This window comes from Oncorhynchus mykiss, chromosome 9, assembly GCF_057628025.1.
Source record: "Oncorhynchus mykiss isolate SJ-2025 chromosome 9, ASM5762802v1, whole genome shotgun sequence".
Taxonomy (NCBI): domain Eukaryota; kingdom Metazoa; phylum Chordata; class Actinopteri; order Salmoniformes; family Salmonidae; genus Oncorhynchus; species Oncorhynchus mykiss.
Genome location: NC_143030.1, coordinates 30399337 through 30426654, shown reverse-complemented (window position 1 = coordinate 30426654; position 27318 = coordinate 30399337). Strand labels below are relative to the sequence as shown.

Here is a 27318-nt window from a genome sequence, read left to right as displayed (position 1 = left end):
CTTGCATGTTTTGCCTTCCTGTATGCTTTGTGTAGTACATTCTTAAGTCTTTGGAGACAATCTATTGTGTGTGTGACACAGTTAACTACTACTACTAGCAGCAGTAGGCTAGTAGTAGAAGTAGCTAGTAGTTCTAGTACTAGTATCAGTATTGGTGTTGAGATGTCAGGAAATGGCCTACAGTGAGGGGGAAAAGTATTTGATCCCCTGCTGATTTTGTACGTTTGCCCACTGACAAAGAAATTATCCGTCTATAATTTTAATGGTAGGTTTATTTGAACAGTGAGAGACAGAATAACAACAAAATAATCCAGAAAAACGTATGTCAAAAATGTTAGAAATTGATTTCCATTTTAATGAGGGTAATAAGTATTTGACCCCTCTGCAAAACATGACTTAGTACTTGGTGGCAAAACCCTTGTTGGCAATCACAGAGGTCAGACGTTTCTTGTAGTTGGCCACCAGGTTTGCACACATCTCTGGAGGGATTTTGTTCCAATCCTCTTTGCAGATCTTCTCCAAGTCATTAAGGTTTCGAGGCTGACGTTTGGCAACTCGAACCTTCAGCTCCCTCCACTGATTTTCTATGGGATTAAGGTCTGGAGACTGGCTCGGCCACTCCAGGACCTTAATGTGCTTCTTCTTGAGCCACTCGTTTGTTGCCTTGGCCGTGTGTTTTGGGTCATTGTCATGCTGGAATACCCATCCACGACCAATTTTCAATGCCCTGGCTGAGGGAAGGAGGTTCTCATCCAAGACTTGACGGTACATGGCCCCGTCCATCGTCCCTTTTGATGCGGTGAATTTGTCCTGTCCCCTTAACAGAAAAACAGCCCCAAAGCATAATGTTTCCACCTCCATGTTTTACGGTGGGGATGGTGTTCTTGGGGTCATAGGCAGCATTCCTCCTCCTCCAAACACGGCGAGTTGAGTTGATGCCAAAGAGCTCCATTTTGGTCTCATCTGACCACAACACTTTCACCCAGTTGTCCTCTGAATCATTCAGATGTTCATTGGCAAACTTCAGACGGGCATGTATATGTGCTTTCTTGAGCAGGGGGTCCTTGCGGGCGCTGCAGGATTTCAGTCCTTCACGGCGTAGTGGGTTACCAATTTATTTCTTGGTGACTATGGTCCCAGCTGCCTTGAGATCATTGACAAGATCCTCCCGTGTAGTTCTGGGCTGATTCCTCACCGTTCTCATGATCATTGCAACTCCATGAGGTGAGATCTTGCATGGAGCCCCAGGCAGAGGGAGATTGACTGTTCTTTTGTGTTTCTTCCATTTGCGAATAATCACTCTAACTGTTGTCACCTTCTCACCAAGCTGCTTGGCGATGATCTTGTAGCCCATTCCAGCCTTGTGTAGGTCTACAATCTTGTCCCTGACATCCCTGGAGAGCTCTTTGGTCTTGGTCATGGTGGAGAGTTTGGAATCTGATTTATTGATTGCTTCTGTGGACAGGTGTCTTTTATACAGGTAACAAACTGAGATTAGGAGCACTCCCTTTAAGAGTGTGCTCCTAATCTCAGCTCGTTACCTGTATAAAAGACACCTGGGAGCTAGAAATCTTTCTGATTGAGAGGGGGTCAAATACTTATTTCCCTCATTAAAATGCAAATCAATTTCTAACATTTCTTACATGCGTTTTTCTGGATTTTTGTTGTTGTTATTCTGTCTCTCACTGTTCAAATAAACCTACCATTAAAATTATAGACTGATCATTTCTTTGTCCGTGGGCAAACATACAAAATCAGCAGGGGATCAAATACTTTTTCCCCTCACTGTATATCTGTGTCTTAGTTTGGTCATGTGACCTGCATGCTCCCTGTTCAGGTGATGACATCACATCCATCCAGCAGGAGATCACTATGATGAAGGAATGCAAGCACAAGAACATTGTGGCCTATTTCGGCAGCTATCACAGGTACATGTTTAGGCTTGTCTAATTTTACACTTCATGAGAGTTCCACGTCCATCTGTGGAATTCCTTGGATTGTGAGTGTTCTTGGATGTGTTGAATTCCACTCTTTTTATTTAACTAGGCAAGTCAGTTTAGAACAAATTCTTATTTTACAATGACGGCCTACCCCGGCCAAACCCTCCCCTAACCCGGACGACACTGGGCCAATTGTGCGCCGCCCTATGGGACTCCAGATCACGGCCGGTTGTGATATCGCCCGTAATCGAACCAGGGTCTGTAGTGGCGCCTCCTAGCACTGCGAATCAGTGCCTTAGACCGCTGCGCTACTCACTCATTGTGCCACTCGGGAACGCTCTTACCTCAAACGCCCACTTCTAGGACTTAGAATGCAGCATTCTCTCCCACACTACAGAAATTGTGGCTCTCAAAATGAACGTTATACACACAAAAAGCCCGGTTGTTGATAGAATACGGTCACTAACAAGCGCATGCATACACACAGAATTAAACGTATGCGTGTGTGTGTGTGTGTGTGTGTGTGTGTGTGCGTGCATGCGTGCGTGCGTGTGTGCGTGCATACACCCACACTGTTGCTAAGTCTCAAATTATTTTGCTGAAGGTTTTTACCTTTTTATCTTAGTCCTTTTGGAACGTCTGAATGTTAACTCTGTAACATTTCAAGGTCAGATAACATTGCGATTTGTTTGGATGGCAAAACAGTCCCTACTCAGTTCTCCTCTCCAACGAAGTTCATAGTAATTTTTACAAAAATCCATGTTATAATTTTTTTGTTGTCTGGAAAGTCAACAAAAATGCATTCCCGACTGGTAATCAAAGTGTGTATCTCCCATTTTTTTGCAGAAACACTAAATTGTGGATATGTATGGAGTACTGTGGAGGGGGGTCGTTACAAGACATTTACCACGGTATGTATTGCCACAACTGAACTGACCTTACCTTATAGCCATGTATTTTCCTTCCTCTCTTGTGTGGCCATTAATCTAAGGTCTCTACTGGTATTTCCACAGTGACTGGGCCCTTAAAGGAGAAGCAGATAGCCTACATCTGCAGAGAAACCCTCCAGGTTAGTCAGCCCAGGGATGTACTATAAGTGATGAGCTCTGTCACTTTCCTAACTGGGACAGACGGTCACAGTATAATCCAGTAGCAGTGTGTGGATAGAATCACTGCGGAAGCCAAGCCAGGACAACAACAAAAAATACATATTACAACCTATGTGTTGTGATAATTGCGTTGTTTGTTCTATAAGCTGGTGGTTCATATCCCTTTTTACCGTGATATAAAGGCCGAGACAATAAGAAGACACAGTGGCAGAATAAATTCAACCACACCTTGGTTTCATCATTAAACCAGAGAGCAACATCTGTCCGGTGAAGTCCACAAACAAACAGTTACATGACCTACTACTGCATGGTCAAGCAAGTTAATGTTTCCAACATTTTCTGACCACTAAACAACTCTTCATTTAGAACCACAGAGTGTTACCGCAAGTTACAAAGAAAACAGGAGCTGCCTCCACTTTTCCAGCACCATTTCAACTTCGACATCATCAAATCACCTATGCTTAGTCTAGTAATTACAACTAAAAGATACCAAAAAACAATTTAGTCCAATCAACGTAAACTAAATAGGATGTGGTTGTCGATGGTTCTGATTTCTGTGTGTGTGTATGCGCGAGCTTGCAAGTAGACAAAAACATGTTGACTCGCCCAGAAATGCCAATGTCATCCTCCTTTCTTTCATGACTCTGTCATACAGTACACACTTTAAAAAATGTTGTTGTCCTAGGCTACCTGGCTAAAATGCATGATCGCTATCCTGACTTCTTTTCATGGACAACGATGCGCCAGACCAGCTAGTTAACATTAGCCTACTGCATCTAGCTACATATTGAACTTCCATCCTCTCAGGCCAGGGGCACAATATGAATTTATGGTTGGATCAGAATCTCTGGATTAATCATTGGCTAGTCCATCATTAATTTAGGAAAGGGATGATTTTAGCTAGCCACCAGAGGACAACAACACTACGGGATGCAACAATTTAAGTTGTGTCTGTAAATGACGCTTGGCTTGTGAGTTGTGTGAAGCAAAATCCACTGGACTCTTTTAATTTAATTTATAAAAACATTTTTAATCTTTATTTAACTTGACACTTTGTTTTTGGTGCTCCAGGACCATTCACAGTTGAGCTCTCTCAGTTCAGCTCAATGCTGAACTGAATCCTCGCTGGCTTCCCTTACATTCAATGCGACGAGCGGCATCAATGTCATACTCTTTTTGACCAGACGGTATCATCTGTAAGATGGCTTACAGATCCAGAGACAGAGGGGCGCTGTTTCGCTCGCTCTGTTGTTTTCTCCAGTGAGATACATTCAACCTCCTGCGAATTGAAGAAAAAGGATGAAACAGAGAGAGAAAAAAAATATATATATTTTTATCTTTCTTTGTCTATTCTTTGGGGAAGGCTGGCTTCTCTTTGGAATCCTTCAATACACGCCACTGGTATAATCATGTGTTTCTAACCACAGGAAAGCAATGCAGCATGTTTCGTGACACCATACACACAGCACAGCAACATAACATTACCTCCCTTATTCGTGTCAACACTTTGTGTTTGTTGCACACTGTTGTGTTGTGTCTGGCTCTATGGGCTTGTGTGGTGAACTGAGGATGAGATTGAGAGATTTGTCAAACTGTTTCTGTGTTTTTGGTTTTCAACAGGGCTTGTACCACCTGCACGAAACAAGCAAAATGCATAGAGACATAAAGGTATCATTTTGACATACCGGTATGTTATTGTCAGTGAATGGCTCGGATCGGAATCTTTGTGAGCTCATATCTTTGTGTGTGTGTGTGTGTGTGTGTGTGTGTGTGTGTGTGTGTGTGTCTGTCCATCTGTCTATAGGGAGCAAATATCCTTATCACAGAACGAGGAGATGTCAAACTGGGTCAGTGAACATCTATTCTTATACCATCAATCACACTCACTCACTCACTCACTCACTCACTCACTCCCTCACTCACTCATATACATTGTCTGCGATAACTTTGAGGTTAACTAGCGTGGTAAAAATAAACCACTCACAAGACATATTGGATCCTGCATTCTGTCTCCCCCTGCCACCAAACTGTCATCTCTGTTTCCACGCAGCCGATTTTGGAGTTGCTGCAGAGATCAGTGCTTCTGTAGCCAAGAGGAAGTCTTTTATAGGAACTCCCTACTGGTAAGATAACTGGGCTCAAACCACGACCTTCAACGTTATGACTCATTGAAAACGATATACTTCAGTGCTTATTTATGCTGACACTGATACGTCTTACAGTAGTCATACGTTTCCTTCTTTGGATATGTTCTTTCAGGATGGCTATGAGACACTTTATAAGGTGGTCGTATGTCCTTATGACAAGTCCTATAATGCATTATAACCACATCATAATTCATAACCCCCAATCTCCCATTTCACCTGACTGGTGTTTATGTACCCATGCCAGGATGGCACCGGAGGTGGCAGCAGTGGAGAAAAAGGGCGGGTACAACCATCTGTGTGACATCTGGGCGGTGGGCATCACGGCCATCGAGCTGGCAGAGCTCCAGCCGCCCATGTTTGACCTCCACCCTATGAGGTGAGCTCTGAGACAAAGGACAGAGTTACAGACACAAACTGAGACGGAGGCAGAGATCCAGGCACAGAAAGGCAGAGATCCAGACACAGACAGAGACAGGCAGATTCCGTACCAGTCCCCTCTAGACTTTAGCCTTTAACATCAACAATAAATCGTTTCCATCCCCTTTTCATTCACTCCTCTAAATCCACAATAATTCCACTGAAAAATAAATGATGATGGATATATATATATTTGTGCTCTGTTGCATTTCGCGGGCTATCCACATACCTCTGAATCCAAATGGTATCATAGCTTTGTAGGTGACGACAACAACAAAAATCTCAAGCCTGGGAGCAGATCTGTTTGTGCTTTTGGAAACCGCCTCTGGAGTGTCTGTCGTTATGGCAGACATGTCAGCGAAGGACAAAGGAGCTGGCCAAGGCACACAATAAACAGATCTATGAAGAAGGCTAGGCTTTCCACCGTGTTAACGTTTCAAACTATTAAAACTATGTTCCAGAGCCTTGATGTTAATGTCGAAAAGCAGCTTCCAGCCACCCAGGCTCAAGGACAAGACCAAGTGGTGAGATGGACATGAGCACACCACATTCCCTGAACAATTCAGCCACCTCACCATGCATCATACTGTATGTGAAATACCTCTTCTCCGAAAGCATCCTCCTGACACGAGACTGTTCTTTGAATGCAGCATTGATATTCTCCATATTTCTCAACATGGTTATATGCATTTTTTTTGTTGTTGCTGTCTCATCTCCCTCCCTCCCTCCTCTCTCTGCAGGTCTGCGGGGTTCCAGAGCTTTGTGAAGATGTCCCTCATTAAGAACCCCAGGAAGAGACCGTCGTCCGAGACTTTACTGCAGGTACACTTCGGTACACCGCTGAGAGCACGTTGCTTTCCCCTCTCTCTCTCTCTCTCTCTCTATAAACCAGCGGAGGAAACATTAATGAAAAGCCCCTGGATGGCGATCAACATTCACCGTCATTATAGACAGAGCCTCTGGACTAGAGCCTCTGACTGAGGTGCTAAAAGCATAGCGATCCTGTATTCATGTCTATAGCTAATAGGGACCCCTAACAGGGCCTCGGGAGCTGTGAGAGATCAAGGAAATTAATGATGAAGTTATTTATTGATGTAGAGCTTTTACATAAAAAATATAAAAAAATCTGTTGTCGTATCCCCAGCATCCGTTTGTGACCCAGCTACTGACTCGTAACCTGATCATTGAGCTGCTGGACATGGCCAACAACCCGGACCTCCACTCCACACACGGCATGGATGATAACGACATGGAGGTGAGGATAGGTGACAATAGACAGACAGACGCACATGCATGGCCATCACCCAGAACTCTCAGGAACATTGCTTGTTCCTAGTGTGATTTATTATGTGTGTGTGTGTGTGTGCGTGTGCGTGTTTGTCTGCAGAATGTAGAAGCTGCTCCTGATAAGATCCAGTCTGCAGGAAAACACCTGCCTGTGGAGAGGACTCTGTCTGAACAGCAGTGTGAGTCTTCAAATCCCTACACAATTATGACACTGAAGCATCATCATCAGCCCACGCATGACATCATCACTACAATTTGTGAAAAGGGTTATCGAAGTTCTATTTGCTAAACCATCAAAATCAACATCAATGAGGGTCTTCTTCCCTGAACACTGTACATGGGCTTTGACTGTACATCCGTCCACGATAATTCAAGTGGACACTCATCTATAGTTAGAGAGGGTGTGTGTGTGTGTGTGTGCGTGCGTGTGTGTGTGTGTGCGTGCGTCTATCCTTGTGTATTGCACGTACTTGGAGAGTTGAGGTCAACATCACCCTCGCTAGCTTAATGTATGGAATTGGGGACGAGGTAGGAGAGCAGAGCAGCACGCAACACACGACTCTTGGGGTCCTGACTCCTGTTACAAGACGCCCATTGAGACTTGAAGGGGGAGATGAAGTCACCAAGTCACACGGTCACCCAACACAGAGGGACGCATAGAGGTGGCACTGTCCGCACACGCACATGCCATGTCCCCTTTCTGCCATGACTCTGACGTGCCTGGCGTCCCACGTGTGAGGAGGAGGTGGGGGAGGCGAGGAGGTGGGGGAGGCGAGGAGGGATGACTGAGGAACTATTGTTATGTCTCCTATCAGTGGGATTACAGCATACACAGGGTGCGGTGATGGTGGACAATGCGGCCGCTCTACAGCAGCCTGGGACAAAAAGCGTATATATAGACAAGCATGTCAACAAAGATGGTGGGAGTGGGGAGGGGTGTTGTGACTCGTCTCTTATGCAAATACAATAGGTTCTCGGGCATGTTCGTGGAAAGGGGTGTGGTGAGTCATTGTGAATGGGCATCACAATAGGTTTTCTGGGGTGAGCAGTGCGGTGAGTTGCCTGAAGCCAATGGTAGTACTTGCAACACATGATTGAGGTTGTGATGTGTGATTTAGCCTGTGAGAGTGTGCCCCTGAGCAAGAAAGTAGTTTACCAATCGATTGGAATATATAGCAAGTGATAATAAATGATAGTAAAATGAATCACATAAAACATGTTTTGTATCAGCAGTTAGTAATTATAAGTACATACTTTGTATTTAATTGTAACTTTTCCTCATGGTTAACTAAGCTGTGCTTGCCTTAGTTGACCAAATGAAGTTTGGGCCCCCGTTGAGGAAAGTCACAGAGCCTTATCCTGATATGGTGAGTGACATTTATTTCCTGTGTTTGACATGTTAGAGGTCAATTCAACATAGAATGGCTATTTGGGGAAGTGTGATTACGAGATGTATGAGTTCTTGTATGGCATAGTTTTAAGATGTTATTAATAGGGATACTATGAATGTGTATGTTGTTGATGTTTTTTTTTTGTCATATTTCAGCAAAGCTCGTATGAAGACGATTGGGACCTCTCAGAAGATGAAACTGAATCACCGTAAGATGCTCCTCTTCCTCACCAATTTTCTCAAATCTAGTAGCATTACATCAAAGACATAGTATTTCAGAGCATTATCCCAAATCTACTATCGGTGTTTGTGTGGCCATGGATGTGACATCCCCGCTAGAGAGGGAAAAACATTGAAAAAACTCCCGATGCATTATTAATAGACTCATATTTGCAGTAAAAGGAAAAGTTTGCTTCCTCATTGAGAGAGAACACTGGCTGCAATGCTCCTATTGTCACAGAACAGGCAGTGCTCTGTCACATCATGTACACAGAACAAGTGGCTCCATAGAGACATTAGCATCTTGTCTTCCTATTTCAGGAGCCTGTTAGAATGTGTGGAGGAAGCTCTGCAGCTGAGGTAGGCCTGCAGACCCCCCCCACCCCCTCCATTGTACAAACACTATTCAACACTATTCTACCCTGTGGCAACTTTTATCAAGGAAGCAATGAAAGTTTGTTTATTTACATTTAAATGATTAGCTTTTCATGTTAACTTGACATTATCTGGTAAAGAAGTATAGAATATTTGACCACTGATTATTAGTGTTTGGTATGCATATTTTAAATTACATTTAAAAAATCATTATTTAACCTTTATTTAACCAGGAAGGGCTCATTGAGATGAAAATCTCTTTTTCAAGAGCGCCCTGGCCAAGATAGACAGCACCAAGTCATTACAAAACAATTACAGACAGACAACATGAAAAACTACAAGTAATAACGAAGTTACGCAACCATAAATAAATAGGTTATTAGTAGGTTAAAATGTACTAGTCACAGACAAACGACTTGACATGCTGCCATCTTGGATTTGAAGTTGATCGAGTGTGATAGACAAGTTGTGTTTTTACAATTCATTGAACCTGCCCTGCTCCAAATCTTGTCCTATTAAGATCCAACACAATTGAGCCCATGTCAGTTTATTGACTGTGACAGCAAGTATCCCACATGGAAAGCAAATCTGATTTACCACAGAGTGCTTCAGTAACAATATTACCATTGACTATTTCAGGAGCTTAACCATCAAAAGAGTGCCATCTACTGACGTAAGTGCCAATAACACAACCCCAAGAAAACAAAGAGTTCCTTCTGAAATAGTGTAATGCAATACATGAAGACAATCCTTTTGACCTTTCAGCTATTTCCTATTGCATTATATGATGGTGTTTTGTCTATTGTCTTTGGTTGCGTAGGGGGGTAAAGGTGGGAGGAAGAGTGGGTTGTTCAGCCCTTCCACAGCCTCCCTGCCTGCCATCGGCTCCTTCTGTCCCACCCTGGAGGACAAGGACCTCACCCTCCGCCCCAGCTCCACCCTGGGGCCCGACTCCACACCCAACAACTCCATGTCAGGTACTGAACTTCCACACACAGAGTAAATGTTTCCAGGTTATATGTCAATCTGTCATGACAACTGATTTGGTTCTGGGTCCTGAGATTATACACTGCTCAAAAAAATAAAGGGAACACTTAAACAACACAATGTAACTCCAAGTCAATCACACTTCTGTGAAATAAAACTGTCCACTTACGAAGCAACACTGATTGACAATAAATTTCACATGCTGTTGTGCAAATGGAATAGACAACAGGTGGAAATTATAGGCAATTAGCAAGACACCCCCAATAAAGGAGTGGTTCTGCAGGTGATAACCACAGACCACTTCTCAGTTCCTATGCTTCCTGGCTGATGTTTTGGTCACTTTTGAATGCTGGCGGTGCTTTCACTCTAGTGGTAGCATGAGACGGAGTCTACAACCCACACAAGTGGCTCAGGTAGTGCAGCTCATCCAGGATGGCACATCAATGCGAGCTGTGGCAAGAAGGTTTGCTGTGTCTGTCAGCGTAGTGTCCAGAGCATGGAGGCGCTACCAGGAGACAGGCCAGTACATCAAGAGACGTGGAGGAGGCCATAGGAGGGCAACAACCCAGCAGCAGGACCGCTACCTCCGCCTTTGTGCAAGAAGGAGCAGGAGGAGCACTGCCAGAGCCCTGCAAAATTACCTCCAGCAGGCCACAAATGTGCATGTGTCTGCTCAAACGGTCAGAAACAGACTCCATGAGGGTGGTATGAGTGCCCGACGTCCAAAGGTGGGGGTTGTGCTTACAGCCCAACACCGTGCAGGACGTTTGGCATTTGCCAGAAAACACCAAGATTGGCAAATTCGCCACTGGCGCCCTGTGCTCTTCACAGATGAAAGCAGGTTCACACTGAGCACATGTGACAGACGTGACAGAGTCTGGAGACGCCGTGGAGAACGTTCTACTGCCTGCAACATCCTCCAGCATGACCGGTTTGGCGGTGGGTCAGTCATGGTGTGGGGTGGCATTTCTTTGGGGGGCCGCACAGCCCTCCATGTGCTCGCCAGAGGTAGCCTGACTGCCATTAGGTACCGAGATGAGATCCTCAGACCCCTTGTGAGACCATATGCTGGTGCGGTTGGCCCTGGGTTCCTCCTAATGCAAGACAATGCTAGACCTCATGTGGCTGAAGGTTGTCAGCAGTTCCTGCAAGAGGAAGGCATTGTTGCTATGGACTGGCCCGCCCGTTCCCCAGACCTGAATCCAATTGAGCACATCTGGGACATCATGTCTTGCTTTAGTCCAGGTCTGGGAGAAGATCCCTCAGGAGACCATCCGCCACCTCATCAGGAGCATGCCCAGGCGTGGTAGGGAGGTCATACAGGCACGTGGAGGCCACACACACTACTGAGCCTCATTTTGACCTGTTTTAAAGACATTACATCAAAGTTGGATCAGCCTGTAGTGTGGTTTTCCACTTTAATTTTGAGTGTGACTCCAAATCCAGACCTCCATGGGTTGATACATTTGATTTCCATTGATAATTTTTGTGTGATTTTGTTGTCAGCACATTCAACTATATAAAGAAAAAAGTATTTAATAAGAATATTTCATTCATTCAGATCTAGGATGTGTTATTTTAGTGTTCCCTTTATTTTTTTGAGCAGTGTATGTTGACTAGTGATCAGTGTATTCTAATGCAATCGTAATACGTTCCATTATACAGTATATCTTCTGTGTGTTGTAATCCGAATCATTGTAGCTTTTCTCATTCATGCTAAGATTGACAACAGGTCTCAACATGACAAATGGGTTCTCCCATCTCTCATCCTCTCGTGTGGTTCTCTAGTCTTGGCCAGGTGCTCTGCTACCCAGGACATCAGCAGACAGTGGTGCAGTGACCCCAGTGTTTCTGAGGGGAGCGCCGTGCAGGCGGAGAAGAAGACAGGGGGAGTGGCCTCTCCGAGCAGGGAAACCTCTCTCTCTCCAGAGTGGAGCACACTGAGGAGAAAGACAGAGGACTCTGTGAGTGTACAACACAGGAAAATGTTGGCCCACTACATATGAGTACATTAGTTTCATATCCATACTGTATGTGCTGATGCCGATAGTTGGCTTCAAGAAATGGTATGGATTCGAGGCTGTCAGTATATAGCATGGTTGGGGTTAAATCCAATGTAAATTCTGACACTTTGGGATGAAGTGAAATTTCAATGCAATAGTTGAAAAGTGGCATTCAATCCAACCCTGGGACGGAGTGACAAAAAGTGTGTGGTTTGTTAACCAAAAAAAAGTGTGTGGTTTGTTAACCAGCAAGTGTGTGGATTGTTAACCAAAAAGTGTGTGGCTTGTTAACCTAATAGCCTCTTTCAAAACATCCAGTTTTATCTCCTTTTAATAAACAATCCTTTTGTAACATTAATATAGGAGGAGAGAATTCAGAATAGTCAACCAAACAGCAGCCAGATCCCATGACATTGCTGTTTTTGCTCCATTCATTTAAACAACATTATCATTTGAACGACACAGTTACCCCTCTTTTTTGTTGTTGTTGTGTGTAACCCTTTTAACTTCTAGAGAGCTGATTGTCATGGACTCCCTCCTACCCCTCAAGTCCATGTAAGTGCAGAGGTCGAGTCTAACAGCATGTGCCCCTACGGTACAGGGACATGACCAATGACACTGCTGCGCCGACAACTAACAACCCATGCTTACACACAGACCTAGCTAATGGCTGTCGGTCTAACGAACGCCTGGTGGAATGCTCACTGCAACATTGCTTCTGTGTAGATGGACAGTGGACACATTTCAGTATTCTAACCATGCCTATTTTACCGTAATGTCGGAATTAGTCAACACGACATTAAAACACACAGTATGTTGTTTTGGTGTAATAGATGGGTGCCTGTTTCTCCAAAGTCTTCAATGGTTGTCCTCTGAAGATCCACTGCGCTGTGACCTGGATCCTCCCGAAAACCAGAGGTAGGTTTGCAGAAAGGGTTGAAGAGGTTCAAACGAGGTTCTAACATACGACCTAGAATATGAACCAAGACATGGTCTTGTCTCTTCCTCAGATCAGTACCTTATTCTGGGTGCAGAGGAGGGTGTATATACTCTCAACCTCAACGAGCTCCACGAGGACACTCTGGAGAAGGTAGTGGCACAGACGTTTATGAATAGGGTAAAGGGTGAGTTCGTGTTGAATTCCTGAGCGTGCCACTAATACCTCTCTCTTCCCCCACAGTTGCTCCCGCAGAGATGTGCCTGGCTGTATGTCATGAACAACGTTTTGATGTCCATATCAGGTAGGACAATCAATCCCCATTTTTCGTTCGGCCAATCACACACCTATCCGATTGGTCATAGGATCCTACACCATCAACTACACTGCTCCAAACCAGATCTGGGTTCAAATAGTATTTGAGTGTTTGCTTGAGCCTACTTTGACTGCCAGGTGGGTGGGGTTTGCACTCCGTTGGTTCCATTGTACCAGGCAAGCTCGAAAAAGAACTGCTAAATTGGAACACTGGTTTCTTACCATTCCTTCCCTCTCCACCCCCATCTTCAGGGAAGTCGTCCCAGCTGTACTCCCACAGTCTGATGTCTCTGTTTGAACAGAGAGGTCACAAGCAGCAGAAACAGAGTCACCTGTCCCTCAGTACCAACCGCCTCACTGAGAGGATCAACCCCAGGTAGAGTGAGTGAGTGAGTGAGTGAGTGAGTGAGTGAGTATTAATGTTATCGGGTTAAGTTTGCCTTCAATTTATGTGCATCTCCTAATTTCAAATGTTTTTCAAATGTTTGTCCATCAGCAGGAAATATGCTGTAACTGTGAAGATACCAGACACTAAAAGCTGTCGAAGATGCAGTGTGGGTAAGTGTAATTTGACGTTGCAATATGTTCAAGAAAGTTTATGAAATTGACCCAAAGTGTTTTCAGTTGCTCTTTGTCCCTCCCTCTCTCTCTGCTGCAGCAAGGAACCCATACACAGACAGCACGTTCCTGTGTGGGGCTGTGCCGTCAGGTCTAGTTCTACTCTTGTGGTATGACCCCATGCAGAAATTTATGCAGCTCAAGGTGTGTATTGACATAACTCCATATTGTGCTATTAAAATGATTACTTACAATTGATTTCAATGAACCGTGTCTGTTAGACTTGTAAAATGTATCCTCCTATGCTCTCTTCTTCCCTCTCCTTCTCTCAGCATATAGACATACGTCTACCAGATCCGCTCCCTATCTTTGAGCTACTGGTGTTAGTGACAGATGAGTTTCCACAGTTGTGTGTTGGTGTGAGAGACTGCACTGCAGAGAAAGGGAAACCGCCAACCAACCAGCAACTGAAGTTTGATATCGTAGAGTTGAACGGCACACCAAACTCTTCACCAGGTGGCACAGAGATGTTAGATGCCAGGATTTCAACCATATAACATTGTGTAGAGGAATTGTATAATTATCTTTCTTTCTCTCTATTTCTCTCTTTCTGTCTTGTGCGTGTGCAGAGAGTATGCCTGTCGGAGCCGGACCGGGAGCCGTGCAGGCGACACAGCTGGACAGAGACACGGTTCTCATTGCACTGGAGAGTAAGTCTATTGGAGCTCGGTTGGAATATATTATCTCCCTGGAATATCATTATCACTACCTACCCTTTAATGTACAATACTAATGGTATTTTTTACAGAGACTGTGAAGATTGTCACCCTGCAAGGGCTTCCTTCCAAGGAGCTGGCTTTTGAACTGGTCTTTGACTTCCCCATTGAAACACTAAGTAAAAACGTCATTCAATCCCAATTATCATTCTTTACTGCATAGAATGTCCTCAATTCGTCACCAAATCATAGCTACAGGGGGAGGTACTGTAGCTACAGCTAACACACTACGTACTGTATGTGTGGGAGATTCCTTTGTGACATTACTGTTGTGTGGCTAGTTTGTTTACAGGACAGTGTTCTGGCTTTCTGGAAGCATGGTCTTAAAGGGAGGAGTCTTCACACAAATGAGGTGATTATGATGCCTTCTCTCCACCATGCGCTTGTGCGCTCATTCAAACCAAAAATGCTTGATCTGCATTGTAAGTATTTTATCTCTCTGAAACAGTGAAATACATTTACACTCATCTTAGGTCACGCAGGAGATTACAGACGAAAGCAGAGTATTCCGGGTCTTGGGGACGAACAGGTATGCTCCAAACTCTAGCTGGCCTGTTATCTTGAAAACCACATTATGTGTGATCCCATAAGGGGTCAAAAGGTTATTTTGAGAAAAACCAATCACGCTGTCTTTTGTCATTTCCATAGGGATATTGTCCTTCAGAGTACCCCCACAGAGGACCCATCAGCAATGAGCAACCTCTATATCCTGACTGGCCATGAAAGCAGCTACTAAGATTAGACAGAGAAAAAGGAAGGAAAGGAGAGAAAGCTATATTAAAGGAAGAAGTGAAGGAGCGTGTGTCCCAGAGATGGGCAATTTTTATTGTGTGAAGAAAGGAGGCACTACAGGCCACTAGCTCTTCCCTGGCACCTAATAAACTCGAACGAGCCCCCTGGCACCTAATAAACTCGAACGAGCCCCCTCAGTGTAGACTCGTCTCAAACTGATGTAACCCCCTCTACCTGCATACTGGGAACAGACAGACCATATGAGACTCTCACACAATTAGCCACAGAGAGAAAACTGAGCTGTTGTGTGTTCAAGGAAGAACTTGTTGAAAAAGACTTGTTAGAGAGAGCCCCCCCCCAGTCATGACCCCTAACCCCTTGAATACGCACACACTACTTTTAACCTGGTTCCAACCCCATTGTGTTTTCTTACTGGTATGCCATTGGAAATACACTAACTGATGACCGAAGTCTGCACTGTCTCCCGATACAACATTGTGAAGTGGAAACCAACTACATCGGTGAACGGAATATACCACTAGACCACCATGCTCTGTTCACTACTTGTAATGGCATAGGTGGCACCGCTCCCAGATGTCAACATGAACAGTTTTCACCTCATACGCTTGAAAATATGTCACCTAAAATCAGAGTGCTAATACAGTTTAAAAGTGCTCAGATTAAGACTTTTCCTGGATTTAAAGTGTTTTCAATAGAGATCTCTGTTGAGCATGCTTTTTAGGACAGGATTGGGCTTAATCTGCATCTTGGGAAACCAGCCCTAATGGAGTTGAATTGTATGATGAATTCCAATATTGTTTTGTTGTGTTTAGTCTCAAACCAGACATGTGTGTTTGCCACAAAGTAAGACTACGTTGTGTTTAATGATACTGGTTTGCTTTTGTTTGGTTGTGCATGGGAGGGACTGGGCCCAATGTAACACTCGTCATCCCTGAAAGACACTTGAAGGAGAATACATGTTGCTATTTAATTGTTTCTTTTAATAAAAAAAAGTGAAAATATGGATTTGAGAGTTTTTATGTATACTTGTTGAACTTATGCCAAAACATTGAATTCCCAATGATAAAATAAAAAGATTTTAAAAAAATGTGAGTCGACTGATGCAAAGATAAAAGATGAATGTGTTTCTCTAAAGACATTAGACAACATTACCTATGAAGTTAGTCCAGTTTAGCAAGCCTCAAGAATGTGTGTGACAAGTGCCAAAATAGATTGGCATGCTAATTAGTATTAGTATAAATTTCATTATAGGGCTCTTTGTACAATTAGTTGATAAAAATTGTCATCCTTTTTATCCACTTGTAGTAAGACGTTCCTATACAAGACTATTTACAACAGTGTTATGAATTGGGTCAGTTTACGTAAAAACATGACATGATGCGTAACTTTATAATTGATGTAGTATCTCGACTGAACAGACGGGGGCGCCATTGCTTTTTAAAAATATTTTTTTATCCCTTTGATTGCGTCACACACTTCCTAAAAAATAATCACGGCGCCATTTCAGAATTCATTCATTGGCATTTGCAGTTTGAGTCGTTATTCAGGTAAGGGGGACATGATGGAAATTGACATCTCAATCAATGTTGATTTGTATTCAACAAGTTGCTAGAGGGAGGACTAAGACACGATATAATCACGATGTGTTTTGTTTGACCAGAATTAGTCATAGCTAGCACCATACCGTGCGAACGTTTCTTTTCAACAACAAATAATATAGATATATAGTTAACGCAATCGAAGACTAAGCTAGCTGGCTAGGTTATCAACCTCATTTGGATTTCAGTTGGAGTTTTTCGAGAGTGTCAGTCAGGTTGTTAACAGAACAGGTAGCTAGCTAAACTAGCTAAGTTAATTCCGACAGAACAAGCAACTAGCTGACGTTAACTGGCTAAAGTGAGGGAATTTCTAGTTTTTATAACTACGGTCAGACTTACGAAGTTAGCTGCAAGATAAAAATAAAAAATGTATATATTTATAAAATACGTTCTCTTAATAGCCATGAAAGATTAAATGGAAAGTTCTCAATACTAACGTTAGCTTTCCTATTTGGCCTGGTCAGTTACTGTTAGCTGGAGAATTAGCTAGCGGTAGGTAACTAGATAACATTAGCTAGATTGAGTTGCTAGCTACTGTACGTCTGATACCATGCAAACGTATTTTTCTTCATGCTTCACATAGTTGAAATGGACTTGGTAAACAAACAACTGCTTGTCTCCACTTCCAGGAATAACACGCCACAGATTTGAAGATGGTGAAAATATTCATAGGCAATCTTGACTCAGACACCACCGTGGACGAGCTACGCACTCTCTTCTCCCAGTATGGCAAGATCTCAGAGTGCGACATCGTCAAGAACTTTGGCTTTGTGCACATGAACGACAAAGCCGAAGCGGAGGAGGCAATCAAGAACCTACACCACCATGAGCTCAACGGGGAGCAAATGAACGTGGAGATGAGCCGCGGCAGACCAAAGTCCACCACCAAGCTGCATGTCAGCAACATCCCAGAGGGTTGCACCAACGAGGAGCTGAAGACCAAGTTTGAGGAGTATGGCCCTGTGGTGGAGGCTGACATAGTGAAAGACTATGCATTTGTCCACATGGAGTCTGTGGATGATGCCATGGAGGCCATCAGTAGGCTGGACAACACAGCCTTCCAAGGTGAACCCGCAGATAGTCTGAGCTTTCTGTAGTTACGGAATACACTTCCCTTTAGATGGCATAAAGATCGTAAAGTGATGCCGAAAAGCATTTTGGTTTAATTCTCTGAGTTTAATGGATACGTAATGGCACTAAAGTCGTGAGTCTTTCGTGATTATTTTATCCGGTTTCAACGTAACAGTGCAGGTGAACTAATTGATGCTAATATATAAGTATTTGCAATGAGGAAATAACAGCCGTTAAGAAGCAGTGGTGTGCGTGTCAGAACCCAACCGTCTCATGCGTCTCTTCTCTCTCCTCAAAAGGCAAGCTGATGAGCGTGCATCTGTCCACCAGTCGCCTGCGCACGGTCCCGGGAATGGGAGCTCAAACTGGCTGCTATGTCTGCGGGAAACAGGGTCACTGGTCGAAAGATTGCCCGAATGGCGGTCAGAACGGCGGTAGCTATGGTGACAGTGGTGAACGCCACAGAGGTGGCCTAATGATGGGCCCGGGCAGGGGTTTCCCACGGGGTCCCCCAGGTTTCAGCAGGAGTGGCGAAAGATACCCGAGTGGCTACGGGATGCCCCCAAGAGCTGCGGCATCCTATTACATGGGCAGACTAGGGTATAGCAGATCGTCCGGTTATCTGGGGGGGCCGCCTCTTCCCCCTTTGAGCCGTAGGCCTAGCTATGGCTCTGCTCGGGAGTACAGCGCCGATGCCAGGGATCGGTACAGTGGCAGGCTACCGAGCTCTTATCCCGAGAGGGTATCGGCCTATGAGCGAGACCGTTACAGCATTCATGTTGACTATTATGAGAAGTACAGGGCACGGCCATACGGCTCAAGCTATTTTGAAGAGCGCCGTCTGGGCTATATCCCCCCTCCCCCCTCTTCCTCCCTCTCAAGGCTCTCCTCTAGTGTCGACCCGTACGAGCGTCGCCCGCTACCACCATCCTCGGCGACCGCCTCGTACTACTTGCGAGACCGCAGCCCGATCAGACGAGTGCCTGTCACCTCTGACAGCTATGGTTATGAGCGTTCACGGCTGTCCCCGGTGTCGTCCTCCAGAAGCTCCTCGTACGCCGTCCCACAGGCCAGGGACCCTTACACCGATCGGACACGCTATGCTTACTGAGCTACATACTGCCAAGGTGAGCCAACCAACCAGGAGTACTGGCCCATTGCTCTGTGACATTTGGAATGGTGCGTGCCATTGAATGTAAAAAGGTACATGATGATGATGACACAGTGGGGGCTGGGAACTGTAGACTCGTGTTCATCCTAATATTTCTTCAATGAAGAACATAAACTATGCCCCCACCACAGTGCTTTTAAACCGTAAAACACAATCCAATTCTCAAAGCGAATACTCTGCTCTTTTCTAGGTGTGTATGACTCGCCAGACTTTTCCTTTGCTACCATTCCTCCTCCGAGCTGCATGGTTCCATCGAGCTGTGCCGCAAACAAACCTTTCGTGACTCGGAATGTGATGGCACGAGAATGATGCAGGTGGAAATCGGCATGTGCATCTTCCTGGCACCTGTGTGCCAGCCGTCGGCAGATGAATCTTCATCTCAACTGACTAATCAATCCATATTCAAGTCAACATACTTCCTTTATTTACAGTTGTCACTTACAAGGACACTTAGCTATCTGGAACCACAGGTCTGGCACTGTGTGTGTGATGATAATACTAGCTTAACTATACCGGCTTTCCACTCGCTTTGTTTGTCTTTTTTTTAATTCTTTTTTTTAGAAATTATACATCTTTTTATTTTTAAGAATCTCCTCAAAGCAAATTGGCCACTGAATTTGGCGTATTGAGGTGACCATAGTTTAGAGACTTTTGTCTTACTTGAGAAATATTTTTCATTCATTTAATTGTTTTCAGCTATTAATGACAAATTATCTCATTCATGCCATGTTTCGCTCAGTCATTCAACCACATTTTTTGTGTTGAATTTTCCCCAGTAATACACAATTTAAGAATAGACCGGTATGAATATTTGTGAAATTCATGCACTGGCTTTGAGAACGTTAATGAACATCTGTTTTCTCAAGAGGACATTCCACTTAGTGTTGAGGAAATCCTCGTCATACTGCTTTTGTTTAGAGTTGCTGTCACGGTGACATTATCCGTATCCCAAAACAAACATTCCAATTTGTCTCAGTTGATATGCTTCATCAATAATATCTGCATACGTCTCCTAACCAAAAAGAAGCATTAAGTGTGTACTAATTTGAACAGTGTGCATAGCACGTATAGATTCATGCACCGCCAAATGTAATCTTGCGTAATTCGGGAAGGCCCAATCTGATATACACCAATTCAAGAGGATATAGCAATATATTAAATATTGTTTTCTAACAATCTGTGTTTTAGTAAATCAAATTCACCTGTGTTCATTGAATATTCATTGCTACTAAACATAAACATGTTCAATACAGCAAATAACATGAGCATAACTCAGGGCTATGACATAATCATTAAGGTAAGGGGCTCTTGTCTTAATCACTTTCTATGGGTGCCTTTTACAGCGAAGCTATTTTGGGAATTGTTGTAGTTTGTATTTTTCCTAAGTCCAAGCGTGTACGTTTTTCGCATTTTATTTTTTAATAAACCATAAAGTATTTTTTGTGCCAATTTTCTTTATGTATGCTCTCTTCAGCCTTTATCCACATCGACACTAAATTGAAATGAATGCTTTTCTGATAATACCTACTAAAACCTGGTACTATTAAATCAAGTACAGTCGGAAAGAAATGCACGTATGCGTCTTTCGTCCAATCAGCCGGTCTGATTTCGACGCCCTCCAATCTGGTTTTGCCTTTTGAGGGGATGGGCAGAGATTGTGCTGTGGTTAGCAGGCGAGGCGCCATTTCATCTCGGAGACCAGTGGCATCCGACAGTGAAAGGTACGAAAGTAGAAAATGTGATTTATGTCGTTTTTTTTTTATGTAAATTTTGACGTTGCATATTGCCTTATGTGAACAGCAAATAACTGACATACAGCTATGAACGCGTTTCGGATCTATTGTTAGCATAGCATGCTCGTTATGCATGCATATACGGACACTTGCTAGAGTTGCCACAATACGCAATTCGGTGTCGCTAGCTGTCTTGCGCGTTACAAATGACTACACGTGCAAATGTATGCTTTAACTATGCTGAGATGGCGATGTATTTTAAACGTTCGCTTACGTGCCTGAATCATTGGGCTGAATTAATAACCAATGGACAGCTTGTCTAGTTCCAAACCTGCTAGCTACTTCTGACACTGGTGGCAGAGAGTAACCAGCATTATGATTGGTAAATTGGTCCTGTTAATGATCCAATGCATCCTCTTGCACAGCGGATTATTGATAGAGCGAATTTGTCAAATAATCAATGTGCTCTTAGGTTCATAAGACTTCTTGAGACAAGTTATTTCATGTTTCATCAGTTTAATTTCCTCTTCCACTGTTTATATACTGAAGCAGGAGCATCATCATCATGGTGAAAATCTTCATTGGGAATTTGTCTCCAGACACCACGGCGGAGGAGCTGCGCTCCCTCTTCTCCCAGTATGGCAAGATCTCAGAGTGCGACATCGTCAAGAACTTTGGCTTTGTGCACATGGATGACAAAGCCAAGGCAGAAGATGCCATCAAGAATCTCCACCACTACGAGCTCAACGGGCAGGCTATGAATGTGGAGATGAGCCGTGGCAGACCCAAAGCCTCTACCAAGCTCCACGTGGGTAATATCAACAGCAGCTGTACCAACCAAGAACTACGGGCCAAGTTTGAGGAGTACGGCCCAGTGGTGGAGTGTGACATAGTGAAGGACTACGCCTTTGTCCACTTGGAGCGTGTGGAGGATGCCATGGAGGCCGTCAGTGGGCTGGACAACACAGCCTTCCAAGGTGAACTCACACAGGCAGGGCTTGGTTGGTCAGTGCCCGGTGTGGTGTAGGTCCACCCTGATAATTAGAATGAGTTCTATTCACTAAGAAAAGGTCTTAACAAAACTGATAGGTAAGTCATGGATAAAGGTAAGTAGTGAAAGTAAGGGGCAGTCAACCGCTATCTCCAAATGCACATGTTGTACTAATTTTTGTATCTTTAAAATTCATCCCAGAATATGGACTGTGTCAGTTGTGGATATATTTCTGTATACCTGGGTCAGTGTTGCGTGGATAGAACAATCGTCAGTGTTTACGTTCAGAGGTGTTTTAAAATGTAGGCTATTAGGATAGTGTTTTAGTACGTGCCCGCCTCCTTTCTGATTCCGTAGCTCATATGCATAGATATAGATGGAACAGTTTATTGTATCGTCGTAAACTCTTGCGTCTTTTTTTTTTTAAAGGCAAACTGCTGAGCGTGAAGCTTTCGACTAGCCGCCTGCGTACTACGCCTGGCATGGGAGAGAGGACTGGTTGTTATCGGTGCGGGCAGGAAGGCCACTGGTCCAAAGAATGTCCGCTCGACACGTTGGGCAACTACAGAGAGGGTGCCGAGCCATGCTCTGACGGATTCGATGGCGGTGCCCCCAGGTTCGGCGGGGGGAGTCGCAGCGGTCGCGTGTATCAACGGGGCTTCAGTGGCAGCTACGCTTCCGTGCACGACTTTGGCAACAGAGGGTCTGTTTGCGGCAGTGTACCCGGGTATGGCAGGGGCGCGGGCTACGAGAACGCAATGAGTTACAGTGTCCCGCAGGGTTATGGAATGAGCGCTGCCGAACAATGCATGGCCCGGACATACGCCAGCGAGGCAGCGTACGGCGGCACCAGCTCGAGCTATGGTGCGATCCCAGCCAACCCAGTGCGCCGGTCATCTTACGAGGACCGGGATCCTTATGGTGTTGTGGACTTCTACGAGAAGTACCGGGCTCGCTCGTATGGAGCCAGTTATTTCGAAGAGCGCCGGTCTGTCCCTTTGCCAGCCCCACCTCCCCCCTCCTCCTCGGCCATAATGAGGGAGCGCCTGCCGCCCTCTAGCCTCGACCTATACGAGCGCTGTCCCCTCCCTCCTCTACCAGCCTCCATCTCCTCATACTACTCCCGCGACCGGAGCCCGATCCGGCGAATCCCTGCTGATGCTGAGGGCTACGCGTACGAGCGCGCGCGCCTCTCCCCGGTGTCCTCCCTCCCCAGAAGCTTGGCTTATGACATCCCGCGGGACCCCTACGCCGAGCGGGCGCGCTATGCTTACTAACCTTTTTCCCACTTGTCCAGGTGAGACCTGACTAGCTTTCACAGGTTAGCGTGATTTTAAGTTCCCTGGGAACTACACTGAACAAACATATAAACGCACCATATAAAGTGTTGCTCCCATGTTTAATGAGCTGAAATAAAAGATCCCTAGAAATGTTCAATACCCTGAAAAAGCGTATTTCTCTCCAATTTTGTGCGCAAGTTTGTTTACATCACTGTTAGTGAGTATTTCTCCTTTGCCAAGATAATCCATCCACCAGACCGGTGTGGCATATCATGAAGCTGATTAAACGGCATGATCATAACACAGGTGCAGCTTGTGCTGGGGACAATAAAATGCCACTTTGAAAATGGGAAGTTTAGTCACACAGCACAATGCCACAGATGTCTCAAGTTTTGAGAGGGCGTGCAATTGGCATGCTGACTGCAGGAATGTCAGCCAGAGAATTGAATGTCATTTCTCTACTGTAAGCCGCCTCCAATGTCACTTTAGAGAATTTGGCAGTACGTCCAAACGGTCTCACAACTGCAGACCACCTGTAACCACGCCAGCCCAGGACCTCCACATCCGGCTTCTTCACCTGCGGGATCGTCTGAGACCAGCCACCCGGACATCTGATGAAACTGGGTTTGCACGACTGAAGAATTTCTGCCCAAACTGTCAGAAACTGTCTCAGGGAAGCTCATCTGCGTGCTTGTCATCCTCACCACGGTTTTGACCTGACTGCAGTTTGGAGTTGTAACCGACTTCAGTTGGCAAATTATCACCTTCGATGGCCACTGGCAACAGGTGTATTCTTTACGGATGAATCTGTTTCAACTACCGGGCAGATGTATGGCATCGTGTGGGCAAGTGGTTTGCTGATGTCAACGTTGTGGACAGAGTGCTCCATGGTGGCAGTGGGGTTATGCTATAGGCAGGCAGATGCTACTGACAACGAACACAATTTGTATTTTATTGATGCCAATTTGAATGCACAGAGGTACTGTGCCGTGATCCTGAGGCCCATTGTCATGCCATTCATCCGCAGCCATCACCTCATGTTTCAGCATGAAAAGGCACGGCCCCATGTCACAAGGATCTGCACACTATTCCTGTAAGTTAAAAATGTCCCAGTTCTTCCATGGCCTGCGTACTTGTCACCCATTGAGTGTGTTTGGCATGCTCTGGATCAACGTGTACGACAGTGTTCCAGGTCCGGCCAATGTACAGCGACTTTGAACAGCCATTGAAGAGGAGTGGGACAATATTCCACGGGCCATAATCAACAGCCTGATCAACTCTCTATGTGAATGAGATGTGTTGTGCTGCATGAGGCAAATGGTGGTCACACCAGGTACTGACTGCTTTTCTGACTGAAGCCCCTACCTTTTCTTTAAGTTATCTGTGTTACCAACAGATGCATATCTGTATTCCCAGTCATGTGCAATCTGTAGATTAGGGCCCGATGAATTTCAGTTGACTGATTTTCCTTATATGAACTGTAACTCAGTAACATCTTTAAAATTGTTGCGTTTTTATATTTTTGTTCAGTGTAGTATTAATATAAACACTGGGTGTTTGATCGTTTCTCTAGGTAATGTCTTAGATCTGTCAGGTTTTCTGTCTTGTCATAGGTTGATATTGCCGACGCTGTCAAGCCTGTTGATCGAATAGGAGAGAATGCATGCCGTGGAACTTGACTACATCTTGTGGATGACCGTGTTACTATTTGGTATGCTCTCTTTTCAGGTGTCGCAACAGTGTCGTGCTCGGTTGGCCATCTTAGTTCCGTCTCGCTATGCGTTTCGACGTGGTCGTGGGATGGATGGGGAGTGTGCGGACATTTATCTTCACTGTTCGATATCGGTCTTGTGTGTTAACTGATAGCTTAGTGATGTTTTGTATTTCCCCGCTGAAAACAGAATGTAAATATAGATTTCAGGTATTATTAGATTTTAGGTATTTAGCAAAAAGCAACCATGTGCACGTTTTTATTTTTTAATGTGAGTCCTTCAGTTGGAGGTGTTGTAGCAGTAGTTGAATCAGTCATTGCACTTAACTCTAGTTAGCAGTTTTATGCATTAGTGCGATGAATGCAATCAGTTGCTCATCACATTCGCCTTTTTAAAATTCATATAAAACCATTAAAACAATAGATACAGGTGTTGTGAATGAATGTGTAAATAATATATATTTTATTTTACTCCACATCTAAGGCAGGGGAGGGAGGCATATTATGCATTTCGGCTGATATTTTTGAATACCTTTTGAAAGTGAAATTTCACTCACAAGGGAACCCCTGCTGCTTCAAATCTAATTTTCCACTTAACATATGACTGACTGTATTACTCATGTTTGAATGAAATAATACACTTTGTATACATTCTGAACATTTTAGAACATTTCTAAACTGTTGTATAGTCCCATTCCATCTTGAAAATAAATGTGTTTAAGAGTGCATTTGGCACTATTTGCCCTGAATGATATGAGAAATATTTATGTCCATTTTGTTTCTCAATAAAATCACTCTGAAAAGGTGTACTGTTTGTCATTTGATTTGTGATTTCGTTCCATGTCTTGTTCACTTTACCCCCCCCCCCCCCCCCCCTGAACTCTTTTGGAATGTAGTTTTCAAGCTCAAATGTTTCCTCCTTGGTATCTCAGCAGTACCATGAATATATTTTAGTGTATTTCTCCTCTTAGACTCTTAACATGATAGTGGTAATATTGAATGGCCATGATCTATACTGTAGGTTAATTAACACACCTGATAGGTTAATCCAGGACAAATCATGTTAAAATATACTATTTGGTTAGGCCTACACATTGGTTTGATGATTGACCCAAAAAATATTCTGAATGATTTTTCCTTTTTTTCTTGTCATGGTCAAATAACTCGGGCATAGATTGGTAGTTTTTCCTAATTTGGCACACACAAATTTGAGGCCGTGAGTAACTTGGTAAATGAAAAATAGCACCGGTTGGCCTATAGGTCGCACTGTTATAAGCAGCTTCACTTAAACCATCATATCCTTTGCCCTGTTTGAGCTAGAGACTATAAACTTTGTTGGTTGCAGAGGGGGGGCTATAGGTGGATGGGCTCATTGGAACGGCTGGAATGGAATTAATGAAACCGAGTCAAACGTGGTTTCCATATGTTTGTTTGATACCGTTCCATTCCAGCCATTAACATTTACAGGTCTTGCCTTAGATTTTCAAGTTAATTTAAGTCAAAACTGTAACTCGGCCACTCAAGAATGTTCACTGACTTCTTCGTAAGCAACTCCAGTGTAAATTTGACCTTGTGTTTTAGGTTATTGCCCTGCTGAAATGTGAATTCATCCCCAAGCGTCTGGTGGAAAGCAGACTGAACCAGGTTTTCCTCTAGGATTTTGCCTGTGCCTCCATTACGTAATTTTGTTTTATCCTGAAAAACTCCCCAGTCCTTAATGATTCCAAGCATACCCATAATATGATGCCGCCACCACTGTGCTTGAAAATATGGAGAGTGGTACTCAGTGATGTGTTGTATTGGATTTGCCATAAACAACACTAGCTATTCAGGACAAAAAGTGAATTGCTTTGCCACATTTTTTGCAGTATTAATTTAGTGCCTTGTTGCAAACAGGATGCATTTAAAAAAATTAAAATAATTCTGTACAGGCGTCCTTCTTTTCACTGTTGACCCATCCTCAGTTTTCTCCTCTCACAAACATTAAACTGTTTTAAAGTCTCAATAGGCCTCAGGGTGAAATCCGTGAGCGGTTTCCTGTATCTTTGTCGAGACTGGGTGTATCGATACACCATCCAAAGTGTAATTATTAACTTCACCATGCTCAAAGGGATATTCAATGTCTGCTTTTATTTATTTTTTACCTATCTACCAATAGGTGGGTCTTAGTGGTTGAATCTGTGTTTGATTTTCACTGCTCGACTGAGGGACCTTCAAGATAATTTTATGTGTGGGGTACAGAGATGAGGTAGTCATTCAAAAATAATGTTCAACACTATTATTGCACACAGAGTGAGTCCATGCAACTTAATATATGACTTGTTAAGCACATTTTTACTCCTGAACCTATTTAGGTTTGCCATAACAAAGGGGTTAAATACTTATTAACTCAATACATTTACCCATTTTTTTCTCCCCAATTTTGATCTTGTCTCATCGCTGCAACTCCCCAACGATCTCAGGAGAGGCAAAGGTCGAGTCATGCGTCCTCCAAAACAAACCGAGCTTCTTAACACCCGCCCGCTTAACCCGGAAGCCAGCCGCACCAAT

General features: G+C 44.1%; 3 protein-coding genes and 1 long non-coding RNA gene across 8 annotated transcripts in view; 3 read left to right on the top strand and 1 right to left on the bottom strand.

The window, feature by feature from the left end:
* The window catches only part of LOC110531850 (mitogen-activated protein kinase kinase kinase kinase 2), a 20201-nt gene extending 3987 nt beyond the window's left edge, over positions 1 to 16214 (top strand). The window contains exons 3-32 of one of the 4 annotated variants that reach the window (XM_021615308.3): positions 1838 to 1928; positions 2787 to 2851; positions 2954 to 3009; positions 4670 to 4717; positions 4854 to 4896; positions 5100 to 5172; positions 5441 to 5572; positions 6075 to 6137; positions 6354 to 6435; positions 6758 to 6868; positions 7001 to 7079; positions 8209 to 8267; positions 8447 to 8499; positions 8831 to 8869; positions 9524 to 9557; positions 9705 to 9861; positions 11660 to 11835; positions 12388 to 12429; positions 12708 to 12792; positions 12885 to 12964; positions 13055 to 13115; positions 13379 to 13502; positions 13626 to 13684; positions 13785 to 13888; positions 14017 to 14200; positions 14314 to 14394; positions 14493 to 14579; positions 14742 to 14812; positions 14934 to 14989; positions 15109 to 16214. In XM_021615308.3, the coding sequence (XP_021470983.1) occupies positions 1838 to 1928; positions 2787 to 2851; positions 2954 to 3009; positions 4670 to 4717; positions 4854 to 4896; positions 5100 to 5172; positions 5441 to 5572; positions 6075 to 6137; positions 6354 to 6435; positions 6758 to 6868; positions 7001 to 7079; positions 8209 to 8267; positions 8447 to 8499; positions 8831 to 8869; positions 9524 to 9557; positions 9705 to 9861; positions 11660 to 11835; positions 12388 to 12429; positions 12708 to 12792; positions 12885 to 12964; positions 13055 to 13115; positions 13379 to 13502; positions 13626 to 13684; positions 13785 to 13888; positions 14017 to 14200; positions 14314 to 14394; positions 14493 to 14579; positions 14742 to 14812; positions 14934 to 14989; positions 15109 to 15196 (2483 nt within the window). In that variant the 3' untranslated portion in view covers positions 15197 to 16214. Of the gene's footprint in view, positions 1 to 1837; positions 1929 to 2786; positions 2852 to 2953; positions 3010 to 4669; positions 4718 to 4853; positions 4897 to 5099; positions 5173 to 5440; positions 5573 to 6074; positions 6138 to 6353; positions 6436 to 6757; positions 6869 to 7000; positions 7080 to 8208; positions 8268 to 8446; positions 8500 to 8830; positions 8870 to 9523; positions 9558 to 9704; positions 9862 to 11659; positions 11836 to 12387; positions 12430 to 12707; positions 12793 to 12884; positions 12965 to 13054; positions 13116 to 13378; positions 13503 to 13622; positions 13685 to 13784; positions 13889 to 14016; positions 14201 to 14313; positions 14395 to 14492; positions 14580 to 14741; positions 14813 to 14933; positions 14990 to 15108 lie in introns of all 4 variants that reach the window. The other 3 variants (XM_021615306.3, XM_090183946.1, XM_036987721.2) reach the window with 3 other exon arrangements.
* LOC149980876 (uncharacterized) lies at positions 11278 to 27318 on the bottom strand. Its single transcript, XR_016483193.1, has 2 exons — positions 27171 to 27318; positions 11278 to 11811 (listed from the first exon to the last, which is right to left on the bottom strand). It is a non-coding gene; the product is annotated as an uncharacterized LOC149980876 (long non-coding RNA).
* On the top strand, positions 16660 to 20491 carry LOC110531849 (RNA-binding protein 4.1). The gene is made up of 4 exons (XM_021615301.3): positions 16660 to 16760; positions 17441 to 17876; positions 18182 to 19009; positions 19244 to 20491. Exons 2-3 carry the CDS (start codon positions 17465 to 17467, stop codon positions 18991 to 18993), a joined length of 1224 nt encoding a protein of 407 aa, XP_021470976.1. The 5' UTR covers positions 16660 to 16760; positions 17441 to 17464; the 3' UTR covers positions 18994 to 19009; positions 19244 to 20491.
* On the top strand, positions 20681 to 25575 carry LOC149980877 (RNA-binding protein 4.1-like). Of its 2 annotated transcripts, none has more exons than XM_090183951.1 (4): positions 20681 to 20774; positions 21336 to 21763; positions 22207 to 23074; positions 24786 to 25575. In XM_090183951.1, exons 1-3 carry the CDS (start codon positions 20698 to 20700, stop codon positions 23052 to 23054), a joined length of 1353 nt encoding a protein of 450 aa, XP_090040077.1. In that variant the 5' UTR covers positions 20681 to 20697; the 3' UTR covers positions 23055 to 23074; positions 24786 to 25575. The 2 variants fall into 2 exon arrangements, with proteins under 2 accessions (XP_090040077.1, XP_090040078.1); XM_090183952.1 differs by having other exon boundaries at positions 20698 to 20774; positions 21339 to 21763.